Consider the following 19449-nt stretch of genomic DNA (forward strand, 5'->3'; position numbering starts at 1 on the left):
AGAAAACTTTTGTGTCCAGAAGTATAATGGCGGGGGATATCAATTTAACAAATTTGCTTGTTTTTTCTAAAATAGCTGCAGTGTGACTTCAAAGCGCAGTTGTGGGCATTATGTTTCACAAACACAGCTCTTGTTTTTAGCATCTCTTGTAACAGAAGTAAACTTGATTTCTGTTGGTTGTTTTTTGCTAGCTCCTTTTGTAACAGTAGTAAGCTTGATTTCTGCTGGTTGTTTATTCAAGGACCTTCTGTAACAGAAGTAATCTGGATTTCAATAGGTTGTTTCTTCTAGTTAATTATATTCTGATAACATTATAGACCATGAAATGAGGAAGCATTACATCTATTGAAAGTATTAGAACAACATATTCATATAATATGATATAATTATGTCCTATATGGATGCAGCTATGAATTGCAGTGTCCTAGATATTTCAAATTCTAATGTATTCACACATTTGTATCTAAAATGCCTACCTCTTTTCCTCTGAGAAGCAAAGTAAAATGGCTCTAAGCAATTTACATAAAACCAGAAAAGCCTGCGAGTAACTTGCAGTCTGTTCAGGTTTTATGGTGTCTGCTGCTCATCAGTATCTTTAAGAGTTGGAAATGAAGCCTGTAACACTTGAACCTTGTAAGGAAGATATTTTGATTCAATTTGATTGATTAAGGGACTTTAAACATGTCAAAGTTCGTATCTAAGTGGTAAAGGGTGGTGACTCCTTTTGTATGTTTCAGTTTTGCACCTGATTAAGAGCACGAAGCACAAGTGCAACTTGGACGTGATACTGGATGGCAAGAAGAAGCAGACGTACTCGTTTGCAGACCCTCATGCTCGAGAGAACTTCTGTCTGCAGATACGACAGATGAAGAACATGCACTCAACCGAGGCTGAGATCGATCAGATATCTCTGTTTGTTGGGACATGGAACATGGGTATGTCTGTTTGTTGGGACATGGAACATAGTAATGTCTGTTTGTTGGGACATGGAACATGGGTAAGTCTGTTTGTTGGGACATGGAACATGGGTTTGTCTGTTTGTTGGGACATGGAACATGGGTATGTCTGTTTGTTGGGACATGGAACATGGGTATGTCTGTTTGTTGGGACATGGAACATGGGTATGTCTGTTTGTTGGGACATGGAACATGGGTATGTCTGTTTGTTGGGACATGGAACAGGGGTATGTCTGTTTGTTGGGACATGGAACATGGGTATGTCTGTTTGTTGGGACATGGAACATGTGTATGTCTGTTTGTTGGGACTTGGAACATGGGTATGTCTCTTGAGACATGGGTATGTCTGTTTGTTGGGACATGGGACATGGGTATGTCTGTTTGTTGGGACATGGAACATGGGTATGTCTGTTTGTTGGGACATGGAACATGGGTATGTCTGTTTGTTGGGACATGGAACATGGGTAAGACTGTTTGTTGGGACATGGAACATGGGTAAGTCTGTTTGTTGGGACATGGAACATGGGTAAGTCTGTTTGTTGGGACATGGATCATGGGTTAGTGTGTTTGTTGGGACATGGAACATGGGTATGTCTGTTTGTTGGAACATGGAACATGTGTATGTTTGTTTGTTGAGACATGGAACATGGGTATGTTGAGATCTGGTACATGGGTATGAATGTAGGATGTTTTTCAGTTCAACAGGAAATAGTTACTGTGAAACCATTATTATTTGTCGGACATTAATTTTCGTCTTTTTCGTCCTTTGACCGATGGACGAATTCAAGATCCTAACGTACAATCATGTCCCATATTTGAAACAAATAAGACTGAATTACCATAGGCATGAGGCATTTAAATCCAGCATAATCCACGCATATACACAGAGCTCGAAATTAACACTCGCACACTTGCAAAATGCGAGAAAAAAAGATTGCAAGGTTAGTTATAAGCCACTAGTATTTTTTGCAAGTAAAGAAATAGTGAAAAAAAAACGAGTTATATTGCTAAATGCGTTCGACGGCATGAACGCTAAACCGTAGGTCAATTTTTTGAACATCCGAATACCCATATGCGAAAGGGCGCACCTTGTTTGTAGACTGGTATATTTATAGTACAGATACCCGGATGGTATTGATACAAAGAACATGAAACAGTCGACTCAAGTTAAATCCGGTTTTGACACAAAGGGGTGTACATTATACGTGTACTGACAACTGACATTTCCTGTAAAACGCGAATGCAATAAGGCTGTATCGAATGCGTTGACTTCGTTTAGGTATAATAGTGTTGATTAGCGCTAATTGTTAACAACTTTATTACCCATTGTGTGTATTGTGTTTTTCAGGGGTGTTGCAGATTATACAGTCAACACGCGGTGAATCCGGATTAAAGACAATACTATTAAACGCAATTAAAATATGACGATGTGTGATCAACACCTGACTGAAATATATTCTGCGCTTTTATTACAAATTAATAAAGAACATATTGATTTGTGTTTGGTTGTCAGTGATTGTAATGGAAAAATACTAATTGGCAATTGGCTTCATTGTTTAAAACACTCGTTAACGGTTATTCAGTCCCACTTATCCGCTAATCATAACAAAGAACGTGTCAATGACATAAAATAATAAGGGACAGTTACTATCACCTGAAATAACAGACTTGTTAATTGGCATATGCCAAACAAGGCCCACCTCCTGCAAGTGACTACCAAGTGTCACCTCTCTTTCCCCAGCACGATTTTTTCGCAACTGCGTGTTACATGTATTACAAACATTACAAACAAATCGGACGATTTCTTTTCAAAACCAGAAATGGATGAATTCAAGTGCTGACGAAATAGTCATTTTTTTAAAAAGGACGAAATTTCGTGCTGACGAAAATAAATGGTTTCACAGTATATCAGTTTATGTTAAGAGGAAGGTCATATTAATTGAAAACAACCATAAAGCCATCATATGTTTAGTAAAATAAAAAAAAACTGTTTGATACCAAGATGATAACAATTTTAGACACAAAAAGAAACAGAAAACAAATATTGTACAAATATTTAGGTCAAGTGCTCATCACATCATTATGGTCAAGTCAAAAGTTGAAAATCATATTTATTTCCACTAAAATTGAAGTGTTGTAACAATTTGTTTACTTATTTCTTTTAAAACTGGGTCGTAGAGGTATGATAAACAGAAAAACAGGTTTTTGCCTAATCTTTTTGTAATATAGCATGCTCGGCACAAATCAAATGACATCTTGGCAAGCCTCGCCAGTTATTTTATTCCATACCTGATATATTACAAAACCCTGAGGCAAAACCTGTTATTCTCTTTGTATATTTCCCCTGTTATTCTCTATGTATATTTCCCCACCCGTTATTCTCTATGTATATTTCCCCCACCTGTTATTCTCTATGTATATTTCCCCACCTGTTATTCTCTATGTATATTTCCCCACCTGTTATTCTCTATGTATATTTCCCCACCTGTTATTCTCTATGTATATTTCCCCACCTGTTATTCTATATGTATATTTCCCCACCTGTTATTCTCTATGTATATTTCCCCAGGTGATGCGTCCATCAATCAGAGTCTCAGCACGTGGCTAAAGTGCACGGGGTCGGGTGCCTCGCGGGACCGGGTGCTGGGAGTTATCCCCCATGATGTGTACGTCGTGGGCACACAGGAGTCCAGCACCACGGAGAAGGACTGGGTCAGTCAGCTGAAGGCAGGACTCAAAGGTAGGGAACTGTGGGGTCTATTTCTTTTTTTATCCCCTGCCAAAGGTGGAGGGACATTTTATTTGAGTTGTTTATCTGTCAGTCTGTCCTTCAGTCCGTCTGTCTGTCTTTCTTAAAATTTATTTATGGTTGGGGATATCAATTTATTTATGGATGGGAATATCAATGCAACAAATTTTCTTGTTCCAAATGTTACCATACAAAGGCCCTCAAATGTCTAGGGGATGCTACTGAATATATCGATTATTGGGACAGACTTTCTTGAGTCATCTGTGTGAAAGAGACATCCTGAAACAGATCTCTGGACATACATTAAAGACGCAGACATTAATTTAATTTAGCATGAACACTTGAAGTTTCAGTAGATTGTTTTCAGGTGTTGTGTGTCAGTTGCTCCAGATAAGCACTTGAACTTGTGGAGAATGTTTGCATAATTAACAAAAAGTTTTTTTAGTTGATGGTGATTTACACATTGACATACACCAAAAGATTACAGTTCTTGTAATTGTATACTGATGGGATCTTTAAGCTAATAAATAAAACAAGACTATTGCCAAGCAATATATGTCCCCTACCGTCTCCACCATCTAAAGCGTTGAATTTCTCACTCTTGTTTCAGCATGTGTCAATTCCTCACTCTTGTTCCAGCATTTGTCCTAGGAAAGGGTTGAATTCCTCCCTCTTGTTTCAGCATGTGTGAATTCCTCACTCTTGTTTCAGCATGTGTCCTTGTGGACATGGTGGTAAAGGGTTGAATTTTTCACTCTTGTTTCAGCATGTGTCAATTCCTCACTCTTGTTCCAGCATGTGTCCTTGGAAAGGGTTGAATTCTTCCCTCTTGTTTCAGTGTGTGTCCTTGGAAAGGGTTTAATTCCTCCCTCTTGTTTCAGTGTGTGTCCTTGGAAAGGGTTGAATTTCTCACTCTTGTTTCAGCATGTGTCAATTCCTCACTCTTGTTCCAGCATGTGTCCTTGAAAAGGGTTAAATTCCTCCCTCTTGTTTCAGTGTGTGTCCTTGGAAAGGGTTGAATTCCTCCCTCTTGTTTCAGTGTGTGTCCTAGGAAAGGGTTGAATTCCTCCCTCTTGTTTCAGCATGTGTGAATTCCTCACTCTTGTTTCAGCATGTGTCCTTGTGGACATGGTGGTAAAGGGTTGAATTTTTCACTCTTGTTTCAGCATGTGTCAATTCCTCACTCTTGTTCCAGCATGTGTCCTTGGAAAGGGTTGAATTCTTCCCTCTTGTTTCAGTGTGTGTCCTTGGAAAGGGTTTAATTCCTCCCTCTTGTTTCAGTGTGTGTCCTTGGAAAGGGTTGAATTTCTCACTCTTGTTTCAGCATGTGTCAATTCCTCACTCTTGTTCCAGCATGTGTCCTTGAAAAGGGTTAAATTCCTCCCTCTTGTTTCAGTGTGTGTCCTTGGAAAGGGTTGAATTCCTCACTCTTGTTTCAGTGTGTGTCCTTGGAAGGGTTGAATTCATCACTCTTATGTTTCAGCATGTGTCCTTGGAAAGGGTTGAATTCATCACTCTCTTGTTTCAGCATGTGTCCTGGTGGACATGGAGCTGGTGGAAGTCTGCTCTCTGTGGGGCATACGTCTTGCCATCCTGTGTAAGCCTGAACACAAGGCACACATCACAAGAGTGCAGCGCAGCTCTGTGAGGACTGGCATTGCAAATGCTTTAGGTATGAGTTTTATGTAGCATTTCATCAATGCAACCATCAATACTGTGAGTATTTTAATTGCAAACGCTTTAGGTACGTGTTTTATATTTCATACAATCAATACATATGAAAGTATTGTGGACAGCTTTAAGTGGATGGAGTATATTACATATAATATTGTTTTTCATAATAACGCGTGTACAGTTGTGCATAGCTAATCTGTATGTAACAAATGGCTAGGATGCATAATTCCATTAAAAAAAAATTTCAACTTGGTTTTGGTGCTTAAATAAAATTCAATCCACTGTCGAAATTTGAAAAAAAAGTACAATACTGTAAAGGTATTAACTGTATTATGTAACTTGTGGTACATGTTTATGAATAAAATCAAGTATAAATATAGATCTGAATGAATCAGTATATGCTCATTATTTATACATAAATCATTGATGTCACCATTCTGTAATTTATTGTATATGTTGTTTCTAGGCAACAAAGGGGCCGTGGCAATTTCCTTCTACTTCAACGGTACTTCGTTCTGTTTCATCAATACTCATTTGACATCTGGAGACGAGCGGTGTAACAGGTATGGGAATCATGTTGTTTAATTGTGGGATATTTTGTTAGATGTATTCTGCCTTTTAAATTGTACCTTTAAAATTCATATTAAATGTTGACAAAATAATGATTGTGTTTCTTTATTATATACATTTTACCAAAATAGTTATCGTACTGGCATTATATACATATTGCATGATGAGGTAAACCTGTCTGCAACAGTATTTTTCATGGTTGACAAAATGCATCATCCTTCAATAATGCGATATGAATTTGTTAAGATTTTGCCTGTTAGTATAACTAAATAGTAAAAACATATTTAAGAGTAAAAAACTGCCCATTTTATGTATCAATGTTCTGTCCCTAATCATATTGTAAACACAGACACTTTTCAAATTATTAAAGCAAAGGTCTTGTGTTGTTTAAGAACACCCCCATATCAAATATACACTTAAATGATTTTTCATGGATGAATTAAGTTTCTAGGAGAGTTTTTTGAATGCTAAGTTTTTAATGTATGCCAAATTGTGAAGAAATCAGTTAATAATTAATCTAGACAAAAAATGTAACTGGTGCATTAGTAGTTTTATTGAGTGCAATAAGAAATGTAACTTTTGCATTGGAAAGTTTATTGAGTGTAATAAACAGTGTAAATGTTGCATTAGAAATTTTATTGAGTGTAATAAATATTGTTACTTTTGCAATTTTACAAACGTAGGTCTAAGTTTGTTGGCGGCAGTGGTTGCTCTGAAATTTATGCTGAAAATTACTCATGAATGTTCAGTACAATAGGTATGAAACAATAATGAAATGTTCGTAGACATAAACTGAGGGTTCAGTTCAGGTTTTTGTGAAATTGCAGTTATTTCTCTTGGAACATGCACTGTCAAATGACCGGTCTTACTTGTTAAGTTCAAATTTTCGGTTCAGCATGCAGACAAATGTTTTGAAACAAAACCAAAATTTCAGGAGGAACCAGAATTTCCGTGACATTGTGAAGAACCTGACCTTGAATCTGGGTCAGAAGCACCTGTCACTGTTCGACATCACAAGTCAGTTCCAACACGTGTTCTGGCTGGGTGATCTCAATTATCGAATCGAGGAGGATATAAAGGTGAGGGCATGAGTTGTTTATGCTTTAGAAAAGGGTCAAAGGGTCTTATACCTATTGGTATCAAAGTGTGAGCTTTGAATTGTTAAGCCTTGCAATTGGGAAAAATGAATTATAATGTTGTTCAATTTGTATCAAACGCATTTGCATTTGTTATTAAGCATTTACACTCTCCAGGGGCGTAGCTGCTATTAGGCACAGCAGGCCCGGGCCTACAACTTTTTTTTAAACATGAACAAAATAAAAATGAATCAACTTCGAAAAGGTGTTAAAATGTTGACCCTGAGGAGAGTGAGGTGTTAGAAATCTGCATTTCATATTGACATAATCCTCAAACAATGGATTGTGGTCGTGTTCAAAGGACATATCTTCCGATTATCAACTCTACTTCTTTCTATGTGTATAGATTCTAACTCGCTTTCAAAAAACAGTAAATTATCAAAGAAAAACAGGCCAAAGTCTTGAATTTTTATATCTTATTATTTTTCTAGATATGCTTGAAAGCCCACCACAGGCGTTATAGGATTTAAAAAATTTCAGGGGGAGGACCCCCGGACCCTCCGTTTTTATGTATCATATCCGGGCCTACAGCTCCAAAATTGCTTGCTACGCCCCTGCCCTCTGATTGTGGAATGTTTCTCATTCTGACAATATTTTGGGTTGCTATATTTGTCCGTCAAAATTAGGACCCTCTTAAACATGTGTAAGGAAAACACTCCCTCTCTGACTTCTGCAACATATGATATTATCATTCATTGTCGTCCCTCCTCCCTCCGTTCCATCCTTCCATGTATCTATTGGTATAAACTTGGCTTATTTCAGTATGCAGGGCTATAGCTGTCATGACATATATAATGAACTCATTATCTTCAAGAAGTTTCATGATTTTTTTTGTGTGTTTTTTTTCTGCAAGCTGTTATGTGTGTTTTTTATATCAAAGATGCAAATAAAAGGAAAATAAATTGAAAAATACAATGCTAGATAAGGGTTTTAGTGATACATGTTTTAGCGATAATTGTTTTAGTGATACATGTATGTGTTTTTATGATAAGTGTTTAAGTGATAAGTGTCTTAGCATGTTAAAGTAGGTGGCATGGAAGTGTGAAACACTTGCCTAGGCTTGTTGGTCAGGTTTTCTATATATACTGTGTTTTACACAAAGCTAGTATTCTACATGTATGTTTGTGTGTGCAGATGATCCTGCGCAAGGTCCATGAGAAGGACATAGGGTTCCTTATGGAGAGAGACCAGCTGAGGAAACAGCAGAAACATAAGACCGCTTTCAGCGGCTTCCGTAAGCACATACAGTACACTGTTTAACCTTTATGATAAATTTTCAGGACAGGGATGGTTGATTTTGTATGGATTTGCCAGTAAAAATGGAGAATCCAATGATTTCCAAATACAATAAAGTATCCTTTTCTCAATGTGTTAAGGAAAATCCGAGCTTGGGTGAAGGAAGTTCAGGTGTTGGGGTGTGGGTGTGGGCAGGTATTCAGAAAAAAAGTGATGATAGCTAGGCCTGTGTTCATGTCCTAATATCATGTTTTATTATATACCTGTTTAATGCTTTTAACAAAATACATGTTTTATCAATCGTTGAAATAAATCCCGTATTATGCTACTCGCTGTTTTCCGATTCCGTATTACCATACTAGTCAGACTACTTTCTTCAACCCATTTAATTACGTCACATAACTCGCACCAAAAATAGGAAAACCTATATTTTATATTACGAAAAATATTACGTAGAACATCGTGTGAAGTCATTTCTGTGACGAAACACAATAGTTTTATTAAAACTCTCTGGAATTTAAGGACATGTCAGAAGTGGTGTTTTTTAACAGCTAACTATTTGTTTAAAACATCGCACGAATGCAAAACATATTTCTGAGTGTGTTTTAATCATGCATAAATGTTAAATAAAATAGTGTGCTTTAAACTAAGTTTTGATAAAGACATGGACGAATAGAAGTTGAATTGCATATCGTTTCAACGTTTTTGTTATAAACATTGGATTAAAGTTGTCAACTTAATTGTTATAAACATTTAATTAACGATTTCATGAAGGTTAGCGTGTCGGAAACCTGTGTTTTCCTGGTTCAAATGTTTGCATGTTAATTTACATAAACTGTATTCATACGGGTCTTAAATTAACTACGGCATATAGTTCTAGTCATTGTTTTGTCAGTTTTGTTAAAGCAAAAAAATACAATTGTTAACTGTTTTCGTTAGTTGTTTTATATAAATAAAGGAATATTACGCTAGTCAATTGTTCCAAGAGTTTGTATCACTCTCGTGGCTTGTGCTATTTCGCATGACACTCGAGGCTCTGCCTCTCCTGTGATACGTCATCACACAAGCCACTCGACTGATACAAACTCTTGGAACAATTGACTAGTGTAATATTCTGTATGTATTATTTCATTTGCAGAGGAAGCAGAAGTTACATTTTTGCCAACATATCGACTGGAAAGAAATGTTCCTGGTAACAAATATGCCTGGAAAAAAGTCAAGACCACAGGGGTTAGTCTGTTGTTCTTGACATACATTGGGATCAATGTATGACCATTTTATCAGATTTTTATTCGCCCGTTTTTTCTAAACAGGATGTATTATAGTTTCACCCTTGGCGGGAGGGCGGTGGGCGGGGGGGGGGGGGGCGTCCACAGCAGTGTCCGCTCTCTAATTATCCCCCGCCATAGGCGGAGGGATATTGTTTTGGCATTGTTTGTCTGTCTTTCTGCCCGTCTGTCCATCCGTCCGGAGCCATATCTTGGAAGTGCTCTGGCGGAGTTCATTGAATCTTTGTTATCCCCCGCAATAGGTGGAGGGATATTGTTTTGGCGTTGTCCGTCCTTCCTTCCTTCCGTCTTTCCGTCCGTCCGTCTGGAGCCATATCTTGGAAGTGCTTTGGCGGATTTTATTGAAACTTGGTATGAGTATGTATATGGATAAGAGGATGATGCACGCCAACTATCATTTACACCATCAGTTAATAACAGAGTAATGGTCCTTGGTATCTTGAAAAATGCTTTTTTTGTGTGTCTGGAGTCATATCTTGAAAGTGCTTTGGCGGATTTCATTGAAACTTGGTATAAGTATATATATGGATAAGAGGATGATGCATGCAAAATGGCATTGTACATCATCTGTTAATAACAATGGCCCTTTGTATCTTGAAAAAATGCTTTTTTGAGTGTCAAATATAATACTTTTGTGTCCAGAAGCATATAATTTGCGGGGGATATAAATTCAACGAATTTGCTTGTTCAAATAGTTTTCATCAGATCTTCACCAAACTTGGTCAGAAGTTGTATCTAGACAATATCTAGGTCAATTTTGAATATGGGTCATGCCAGGTCAAAAACTAGGTCATGGGGCCACTTAGTGCATTTCAAGGATTGAGCATGGTGTCCGCTCTCTAATTGAAGTAGTTTTCATCCGATCTTCACCAACTTTGGTCAGAAGTTGTGTCTAAATGATATCTAGGTCAAGTTCAAAATATGGGTCATGCCGGGTCAAAAACTAGGTCATAAGGTCACTTAGTGCATTTCAAGCATTTAGCATGGTGTCTGCTCTCTAATTGAAGTAGTTTTTATCCGAGCTTCACCACACTTGGTCAGAAGTTGTATCTAAATGATATCTAGGTCAAGTTCAAAATATGGGTCATGCCGGGTCAAAAACTAGGTCATAAGGTCACTTAGTGCATTTCAAGCATTTAGCATGGTGTCTGCTCTCTAATTGAAGTATAGTTTTCATCTGATCTTCACCAAATTTGGTTAGAAGTTGAGTCTAGATGATATGTTTGTCAAGTTTAAATATGGGTCATGGAAAAGTTGTCCAAAACCTTGTGACAGTTTGGCACTCTTGTTCAAACTTGTATCATACCAGAAGGAGGATGGTATATTGGAGTCACCTTGTCCATAAGATGGTTGTTCGGACTTTCCACAAAAAAATATTTTGAGCAAACTTCTAAATTTTGCAAGCAATTAATTTGAAATTAAAATGTGTCATCACCATGAGTGTAGATGTGCAAGACACAGTTTTCAAATGCAATAATCCAAGTATTCCCCAGTTATTGGCCTAGTATATGGTACGCCTCTGACAAAGAAGTGCCAGGGTTTTAGTGAGTTATATATGTTTTAGTCACATCTCAGAATTCAACAATCACATATGATTTGGTTTTGTGCTGATAACACTATTTTTTACAAAGCATATATGTCTCCTTGTGTTTAATTTCTTTGTGTTGATAAGTTATATATTTGTTGACAGGTGTTGATAAGTAATACATTTGTATACAGGTGCGAATCAATGCTCCATCTTACTGTGACCGTGTGCTGTGGAAATCATATCCTGGAACCTTTGTGGAAAACGTAGCATATGGTATGCACCTATTTTGCATAATCTAGTGAAAAAGGTATATAAGCATAATTACTGACAAAATTGTAATGAGTGCATTGGGTGTGTTATTATTGTTCTAAATGATTATCATATAGTTAGTGCCTTAACTGTGCTTTTTATGTGACTGATAATCAGGTACATAATACCATAGGTGTGAGGTGTGTTATTACTTTGATTACTGATAATTGTGTAATCAATGCATTAGGTGTGAGGTTTGTTATTATTGTTATTATTACTGATAATCATGTAACCACGTAGCAAGTTCCTCAGCTGTGATGTTATTCCTATTATTATTACTGATGGTGTAGCTTGGCTGCTAGTTCAGTTGGACAAACAGAGGACTGGCATCAAAGATTCATGAGTTTCTAAGTTACGTAGGGCTCAAACAGGTCACACGATTTCTTTGGATTGGGTCACAAGTTTTTAGTGGTAACTTACCGCCATTATATAACTAGTATACACATCTAAACAAACAAAATTGAATTTGTATTGAAATTCTGCAGGCTGTTCTGATGCCATACTCAGCAGCGACCACAGGCCCGTGTTTTCCTCGTTCAATGTTGGGATATCCTCTGAGTTCATCCAGACACGACAGTCCCTCTCAGAAATGGCTCCTGTCACCATTGTGTTCAACACAGTGGAAGCACAGGTACTAGTGAATTGTAATACGTGTAACATCATTTTGAATGTCTATGCTATGTAAAGGCATAAAACATATTATGATACTTAACTAATTATCCCCCGTCATAGGTGGAGGGTATTTTGTTTTGGCGTTGTCTGTCCTTCCGTCTTTCCGTCCGTCCGGAGCCATATCTTGGGAGTGCTTTGGCGGATTTCATTGAAACTTGGTATGCGTATATATGGATAAGAGGATGATGCACGCCAAATGGCATTGTACACCATCTGTTCATAACGGAGTAATGGCCCTTTGTATCTTGAAAAAATGCTTTTTTTGTGTGTCCGGAGTCACATCTTGTAAGTGCTTTGGCGGATTTCATTGAAACTTGGTATCTTTATATATATAGATAAGAGGATAATGCAAGCAAAATGGCATTGTACACCATCTGTTGATAACGGAGTAATGGCCCTTTGTATCTTGAAAATATAACACTTTTTTGCCCAGAAGCATATTTGCGGGGATATCAATTCAACGAATTTGCTTGTTAATTATGAATTGAAGAGTTTGAAAACAAGCATACACAAACTGCTTCTGATAGATAGCAATTGACCAATATGCTTTTAATTTAAGCAACACACAATAACTGCCCCAAAGTCAAAAACGGAAAGCAATAAACATGAAATCCTATTTATTCTTAAATTTTCACACGTATTCCATGTTCCATAATGAAGGAAATTGTAATAAGGGTATGTTTGTATGTCAAAATATCATCTGTTTGAATATCCTTGCTATCTTAACAAATATCTTAATTTTAAATTTATAATTTTTCATGCAGAAAAAGGACTGTTTATCATTTGTTTTACCAAAGTTAACAAACTACTGAAGCTGTTGCAAGTTGAAAAGATCAGTTCTCTTAAAAGAGTTTATCATAAAATTATTTATTGTTTAAAATACACACGATTAACCTATACCACCGTCTTGTAACTATGAAATGAAAATAAATTTAAGGACAACAGGACAACAACAACAACCTTACTTTCTTTCTCACAAACCAACAGTTAAGTGTTGGTTACACCAATGACACTCATTATTTGTTTAGGCTTTAATAAGTATTACTTGCTCCTTAGTCAAGAGTTTAGCGTGAAACTGTTATATCTGCTTCATATTTCTATGTTAGATATGCTAGTTTTGTGCTCAACCCTGCAGGTTGTGAAGTTGTTACTTTTTGCAGGTGAAGACATGTTGCAAGCAATACTTCCAGCTGACTTTCCATTCCTCCTGCTTGCCAGGTAAATGTTTCTCCAAAAACAGCTAAAAAGTATTTGAAAATATTGAGCTCAACTTCTCATGGAGTCTTAATTTACAAGTCAAATGTCAAACAACATTTAGATTCCCACAAAAAAGCATAGTTGTAGCAAATATTTAATACTTCTTTAAACAATTGGTAACTGCCCTTTCTTGTTGAAATATATCAGACTGTAAACAAATATTATATATTTTATTACCTGAATACCTCATATTAGCCTGTTTGTGTATGTTTGTCATAAATATTCAGATTCATATGTTTCACTTTCAAAAGGCATTATGTTTGAAGAGCATTTGTTAAATTCTTTGATCAGATTTGTTTCTTTGGTCCTTTGTTTCTCTGTTCAGGAGAACTCATTTGTGTTGCGTTCTGAGAAAACGGGGCTTAATGTATGTGCGTAAAGTGTCATCCCAGATTAGCCTGTGCAGTCTGCACAGGCTAATCAGGGACAACACTTACCGCTTTTATGGTATTTTTAGTTTCAAGGAAGTCCCTCCTTACCGAAAATCAAGTTTAGACGGAGAGTTTTGTCCCTGATTAGCCTGTGCGGACTGCACAGGCTAATCTGGGATGACACTTTACGCATATGCATTAAGCCCAGTTTTCACAGAACAAGGCTCATTTTATTATCATTCATGCCCACACTGTTTCAGACATGTTTCGAAGCCAGTCCAACACTTCGTTTAAGGAGAACAAGATTGGTTTCTTCACAGTTCCAGTCTGGCTCAAGAACAATCTGCCTGAGGTGAGTAACATAAGTTATAGCCATCTTGCTTGTCTTGGTCAGTATATATGTATTTGGAGCTTCAGTGACCCGGAGTGTAGCTACCCTACACAAAATTGCAATTATGCTTTTAAATTGTGAATATGGTACTTAAACCTCTTGGAAAATTAAAATGTGGCTACCGACCTGCTTTGGACATTGAAAACAAAAATCATTCCTGTTTCTTAAAAAACCGGAAATACTCAGAACAAACAAAAATTGCTCACAATATTTCAGAAATAAAGTTAACACATACAAAATCAATGCTCCTTATAGCAATAGCAAAAATTTCAATGCTAGATGTGGTCTGGTTACATAGATTTAACAAGGTACAAAATGCTTTTTTGTTTTTTGCAGGTCAATATATTACACACATGTTCATGTGAGGCACAATATATTCCAAATTAAAATTTCCTGTTACAATATCTATTTAAATGAACACTAACTTGGTGCGTGAACATGTGTTTAATATATTGTTCCGAAAAAAACAACAAAAATGAGCATCTGGTTTCTCTTAAAATCTATGTTACGGTACCAAATCTAACTTTGAAATTTTTGCTATATTATAAGGAGTACTGATTTTTGTTCTGGTTGAACTTTATTTTATTAGCAAAATATTTGTTGATTTTGAGTATTATTGTTACTTTAATTAATTTAAATTATCTGTGTTATTCCTCTTTAATACTCGCATAAAATTAAACATTAATATTTTTAACATTGAACATTATAGGATTATTTCTCCTATGTCTAGAAAAATTTGAGGTCTTTCTATGAAGTACACTTCTACATTTTACAGGTGGAAGTTTATCTTTTTCTGATGCAATCCTGCAGTGTTTGTTGGCAATTTTCTTTTCTTTCATCTTATGACAGATTTAATACCCTCTGTAATACAAACTTGAAATAGTTTTTATGCCCCTGAAGGAGGGCATATAGTTTCTGTCCGTCACACTTCGCGTTTAGGTTTCGAAAAATGCTCATAACTTCTATGTTGCTTCAAATATAACATTTATATTTGGTGTGCATTTGTATATGGACACTGCCTGTCCATACACTCGTGATTTGTTTTGATTTTTTTTGTTACAGCCTGTGCCATTTGGATTGCTAAAATTAACGCAATCAACCATGAAATTGGGGGAAAAAGCGTGATAGACCATGAAATTGGGAAACATTGAGCATTATAAATATGATTATAAGAACAGAATTTAAATTGAGAAGTGTATGTTTGACAGCATTTATATTAGCTCACCTGATTGCTCAGGTGAGCTTTTCTGACCGGTCTTTGTCCGTCGTTTGTCCGTTAACATTTGCTCGTTAACTCTCTAGAGGCCACATTTCTTGTCTCATCTTCATTAAACTTGGTCAGAAGCTTTGTCCCAATGAAATCTCGGCCGAGTTCGAAACTGGGTTGTGCTGGGTCAAAAACGAGGTCACTAGATCAAAAAAAAGAAAATCCTTGTAAACACTGTAGAAGTCACATTTTATGCCCAAACTTCATGTAACTTTGTCAAAATGTTTGTCTTAATGATATCTTGGTTGAGTTCAAAAGTGGTTCCGATCCGTTAAAAAACATGGCCGCCAGTGGGCGGGGCAGTTTTCTTTATTTGGCTATAGAGAAACACTCGAGAAGTCACAATTTTTGCCCAATCATCATGAAAGTTGGTCAAAACATTGATTCAATTGATGTCTCAGACGAGTTCGAAAATGGTCGAGATCGGTGAAAAAACATGGCCGCCAGTGGGCGGGGCATTTATCTCTATATGTATATAGTGGAAGTTTTCCCTATTTGGCTATAGAGAAACCTTGCAAACACTCTAGAAGGCACAATTTTTGCCCAATCATCATGAAAGTTGGTCAAAACATTGGTTTTATTGATTTCTCGGAGGAGTTTGAAAATGGTTGGGATCGGTGAAAAAGCATGGCCGCCAGTGGGCGGGGCATTTTTCTCTATATGTATATAGTGAAAACATGCGAACACAGTAGAAGTCACATTTTTGGCCCAATTTTCATGAAACTTGCTCAGATCATTTGTTTCCTTGATACGAGAGTTGAGTTCAAAAATGGTTCCGGTCAGTTGAATAACATGGCTTCTGGGAGGGGGGCAGTTTTCTCATTGTGCCCCCCCCCCCCCCCCCTTTCGAAGAAGAGGGGGTATGTTGTTTTGCTCATGTCGGTCCGTCCGTCCACCAGATGGTTTCCGATTGATAACTCAAAAGCGCTTATGCCAAGGATCATGAAACTTCATAGGTACATTGATCATGACTCGCAGATGACCCCTATTGATTTTCAGGTCACTAGGTCAAAGGTCAATGTCACGATGACCCAAAATAGTAAAATGGATTCCGGATGATAACTCAAGAACACTTATGGCTAGGATCATGAAACTTCATAGATACATTGATCATGACTTGCAGATGACCCCTATTGATTTTCAGGTCACTAGGTCAAAGGTCAAGGTCACAGTGACCCAAAGCAGTAAAATGGTTTCCGGATGATTACTTAAGAACGCTTATGCCTAGGATCATGAAACTTCATAAATACATTGATCATGACTGGCAGATAACCCCTTTTGGTTTTCAGGTCACTAGGTCAAAGGTCAAGGTCACGATGACCCGAAATAGTAAAATGGTTTCCGGATGATAACTCAAGAACGCTTAGGCCTAGGACCATGAAACTTCTTAGGTACATTGATCATGACTCGTAGATGGCCCCTATTGATTTTCAGGTCACTAGGTCAAAGGTCAAGGTCACAGTGACCCAAAATAGTAAAATGGTTTCCAGATGATAACTCAAGAACGCTTATGCCTAGGATCATGAAACTTCATAGGTACATTGATCATGACTTGAAGATGACCCCTATTGATTTTCAGGTCACTAGATCAAAGGTCAAGGTCACAGTGACCTGAAATAGTAAAATGGTTTCTGGATAATAACTCAAGAACGCTTATGCCTAGGACCATGAAACTTCATAGGTACAATGATCATGACTTGCAGATGACCCCTATTGATTTTCAGGTCACTAGGTCAAAGGTCAGGGTCATGGTGACCTGAAATAGTAAAATGGTTTCTGGATGATAACTCAAGAACGCTTATGCCTAGGTTCATGAAACTTCATAGGTATATTGATCATGACTCGCTGATGACCCCTATTGATTATCAGGTCACTAGGTCAAAGGTCAATGTCACAGTGCCAAAAAACGCATTCACACTATGGCTGTCAAGGTCACGGTGACTCAACTTAGAAAAATGGTTTCTGGATGATAACTCAAGAATGCTTACGCCTAGGATCATGAAACTTCATAGGTACATTGATCATGACTGGCAGATGAAGTAATGATGAAACTTGACCAGGATGTTTGTCTGGACAATATCTAGGTCAAGTTTGACATTTGGTAAAGATTGAATGAACTGACTCCTCTAAGGTGAGCGAACAAGGGCCATCTTGGCCCTCTTGTTTAAATATGCTGATGATGTTCTACATTGTCTGGGGTAAAAGAAAATGTTTATTCCCAAGAAAAATTTCATGCCCAAGGGGTCTAAATCCAAGATGGCCGCCAAGATGGCCGACCGAAAACATAGGAAATGCCGTTTTTTCGCAAATTACACAAACAACATAAATTTTCCATGATTTTGGTAAGCTTTTTAATTTAAGCCACTGAGAACATATTATTCTAATTAAACAAATTATTTGTTTGGTGAAAAATTAAACATTATATGATAAAATGACTAAATCAATGAAATAAAGGTAAAAAAACAAAATGTGTTTGTCCTTATAACATGTTTCAATTTGTACCTGAAAAACAGTGTAAATACAATTATTATCCTTACTACATTTATACACACCTATGGGACTAAGGAATATAAATATATAATATTTCATTTGAATTTTATGATATTAATGTGATTTGTAAGACAAGAAAAGTGGGTGGGGTAAATGACAAATATAAAAAAAATGTCTAATGTGCATATTGATATATTTTGAGATATACAAGGCTTGTTAACTTGTTATGTTTATGTATTTTGATCGTTTTGATAATTTTTAGTGTATGCACATTGTAATGCCCCCAGTAGGGTGTAGGGTGGCATATAGCAGTTGAACTGTCCGTCAGTCTGTCAGTCCGTCCCTTCGTCTGTCTGTCCGTCCGAAAACTTAAACATTGGCCATAACTTTTGCAATATTGAAGATAGCAACTTGATATTTGGAATGCATGTGTATCTCATGGAGCTGAAAATTTTGAGTGGTGAAATGTGAAGGTGAAGGTCATCCTTCAAGGTCAAATGTCAAATATATGGCGTCTGTCCGTCCGAAAACTTTAACATTTGCCATAACTTTTTTAATATTGAAGATAGCAACTTGATATTTGGCATGCATGTGTATCTCATGAAGCTGCACATTTTGAGTGGTGGAAGTTCAAGGTCAAGGTCATCCTTCAAGGTCAAAAAAATTAAAAATTCAAAGCGTTGTTCTCATGAAGCTGCACATTTTGAGTGGTGGAAGTTCAAGGTCATCCTTCATGGTCAAGGTCATCCTTCAAGGTCAAAGGTCAAAAAACAAATAAATAATTTCAATGCAGCATTATCATGAAGCTGCACATTTTGAGTGGTGGAAGTTCAAGGTCAAGTTCATTATTCAAGGTCAAGATCATCATTCAAGGTCAAAGGTAAAAAAAAAAATCAAAGCGGCGTTATCATGAAGCTTGTTCGTCATTAAAAGATACAGTGTTAACCGCTTGCTGAACATTATTATAATGCTCATTCGGATTTGAATGTAAAACTTGTGTTTCTTCTAAATCAGAGATACACAATAACTTCACATACAAATCTAGCTCTTGATGGCTGTTTACAATTTATTATTAGTTTCCTATTTGATTTTTAAAGAACAGTCTAGTGAGTTCATATAGTAGAAGTTATGGAACCAACTCTGGGTCCACACATTATTCAGCCTCAGGCGTGGAAGAACTTCATAAACTTCAAAAAACACACAGGCACAACTGGATTGGTTGCTCAACTTAATTAGATTTAATCTACTTACTTGATTGAATGCAATATGTTTCCTATAATCACATAGAAAGGAAAGTATACGTTACAATAACAATATAAAAAATTCATAATTTAGTAAAGACTAAGAGTTTGTCTCGTCATTGTGTATTATGCAGTGTTTCACTTTTAGTAAACAGCATTGACACTTTACCCTCATCCCCTCCCAAAAAATACAAAAAAATACACATCTTAAGCAGATTTTGTGTGTGTAAAAATAACAATCTTTGTTTCGTAACAATGTGTTTTATTGGATAATTTAAATGACATCTTACAACAGCGTCTTTCATTTGAGGGA

General features: G+C 36.7%; 1 protein-coding gene across 5 annotated transcripts in view; it reads left to right on the plus strand.

The window, feature by feature from the left end:
• The window catches only part of LOC127833654 (phosphatidylinositol 3,4,5-trisphosphate 5-phosphatase 2A-like), a 148772-nt gene that overhangs the window by 103513 nt on the left and 25810 nt on the right, over nt 1–19449 (plus strand). For all 5 annotated transcript variants that reach the window (XM_052359047.1, XM_052359049.1, XM_052359048.1 and 2 more), the window contains 11 exons: nt 738–935; nt 3526–3696; nt 5234–5377; nt 5846–5942; nt 6884–7028; nt 8220–8319; nt 9460–9551; nt 11330–11411; nt 11933–12078; nt 13280–13337; nt 14008–14099. In XM_052359047.1, coding sequence (XP_052215007.1) covers nt 738–935; nt 3526–3696; nt 5234–5377; nt 5846–5942; nt 6884–7028; nt 8220–8319; nt 9460–9551; nt 11330–11411; nt 11933–12078; nt 13280–13337; nt 14008–14099 — 1325 coding nt within the window. The remainder of the gene's footprint in view (nt 1–737; nt 936–3525; nt 3697–5233; nt 5378–5845; nt 5943–6883; nt 7029–8219; nt 8320–9459; nt 9552–11329; nt 11412–11932; nt 12079–13279; nt 13338–14007; nt 14100–19449) is intronic.

Source organism: Dreissena polymorpha, chromosome 6 (genome assembly GCF_020536995.1).
Source record: "Dreissena polymorpha isolate Duluth1 chromosome 6, UMN_Dpol_1.0, whole genome shotgun sequence".
Taxonomy (NCBI): domain Eukaryota; kingdom Metazoa; phylum Mollusca; class Bivalvia; order Myida; family Dreissenidae; genus Dreissena; species Dreissena polymorpha.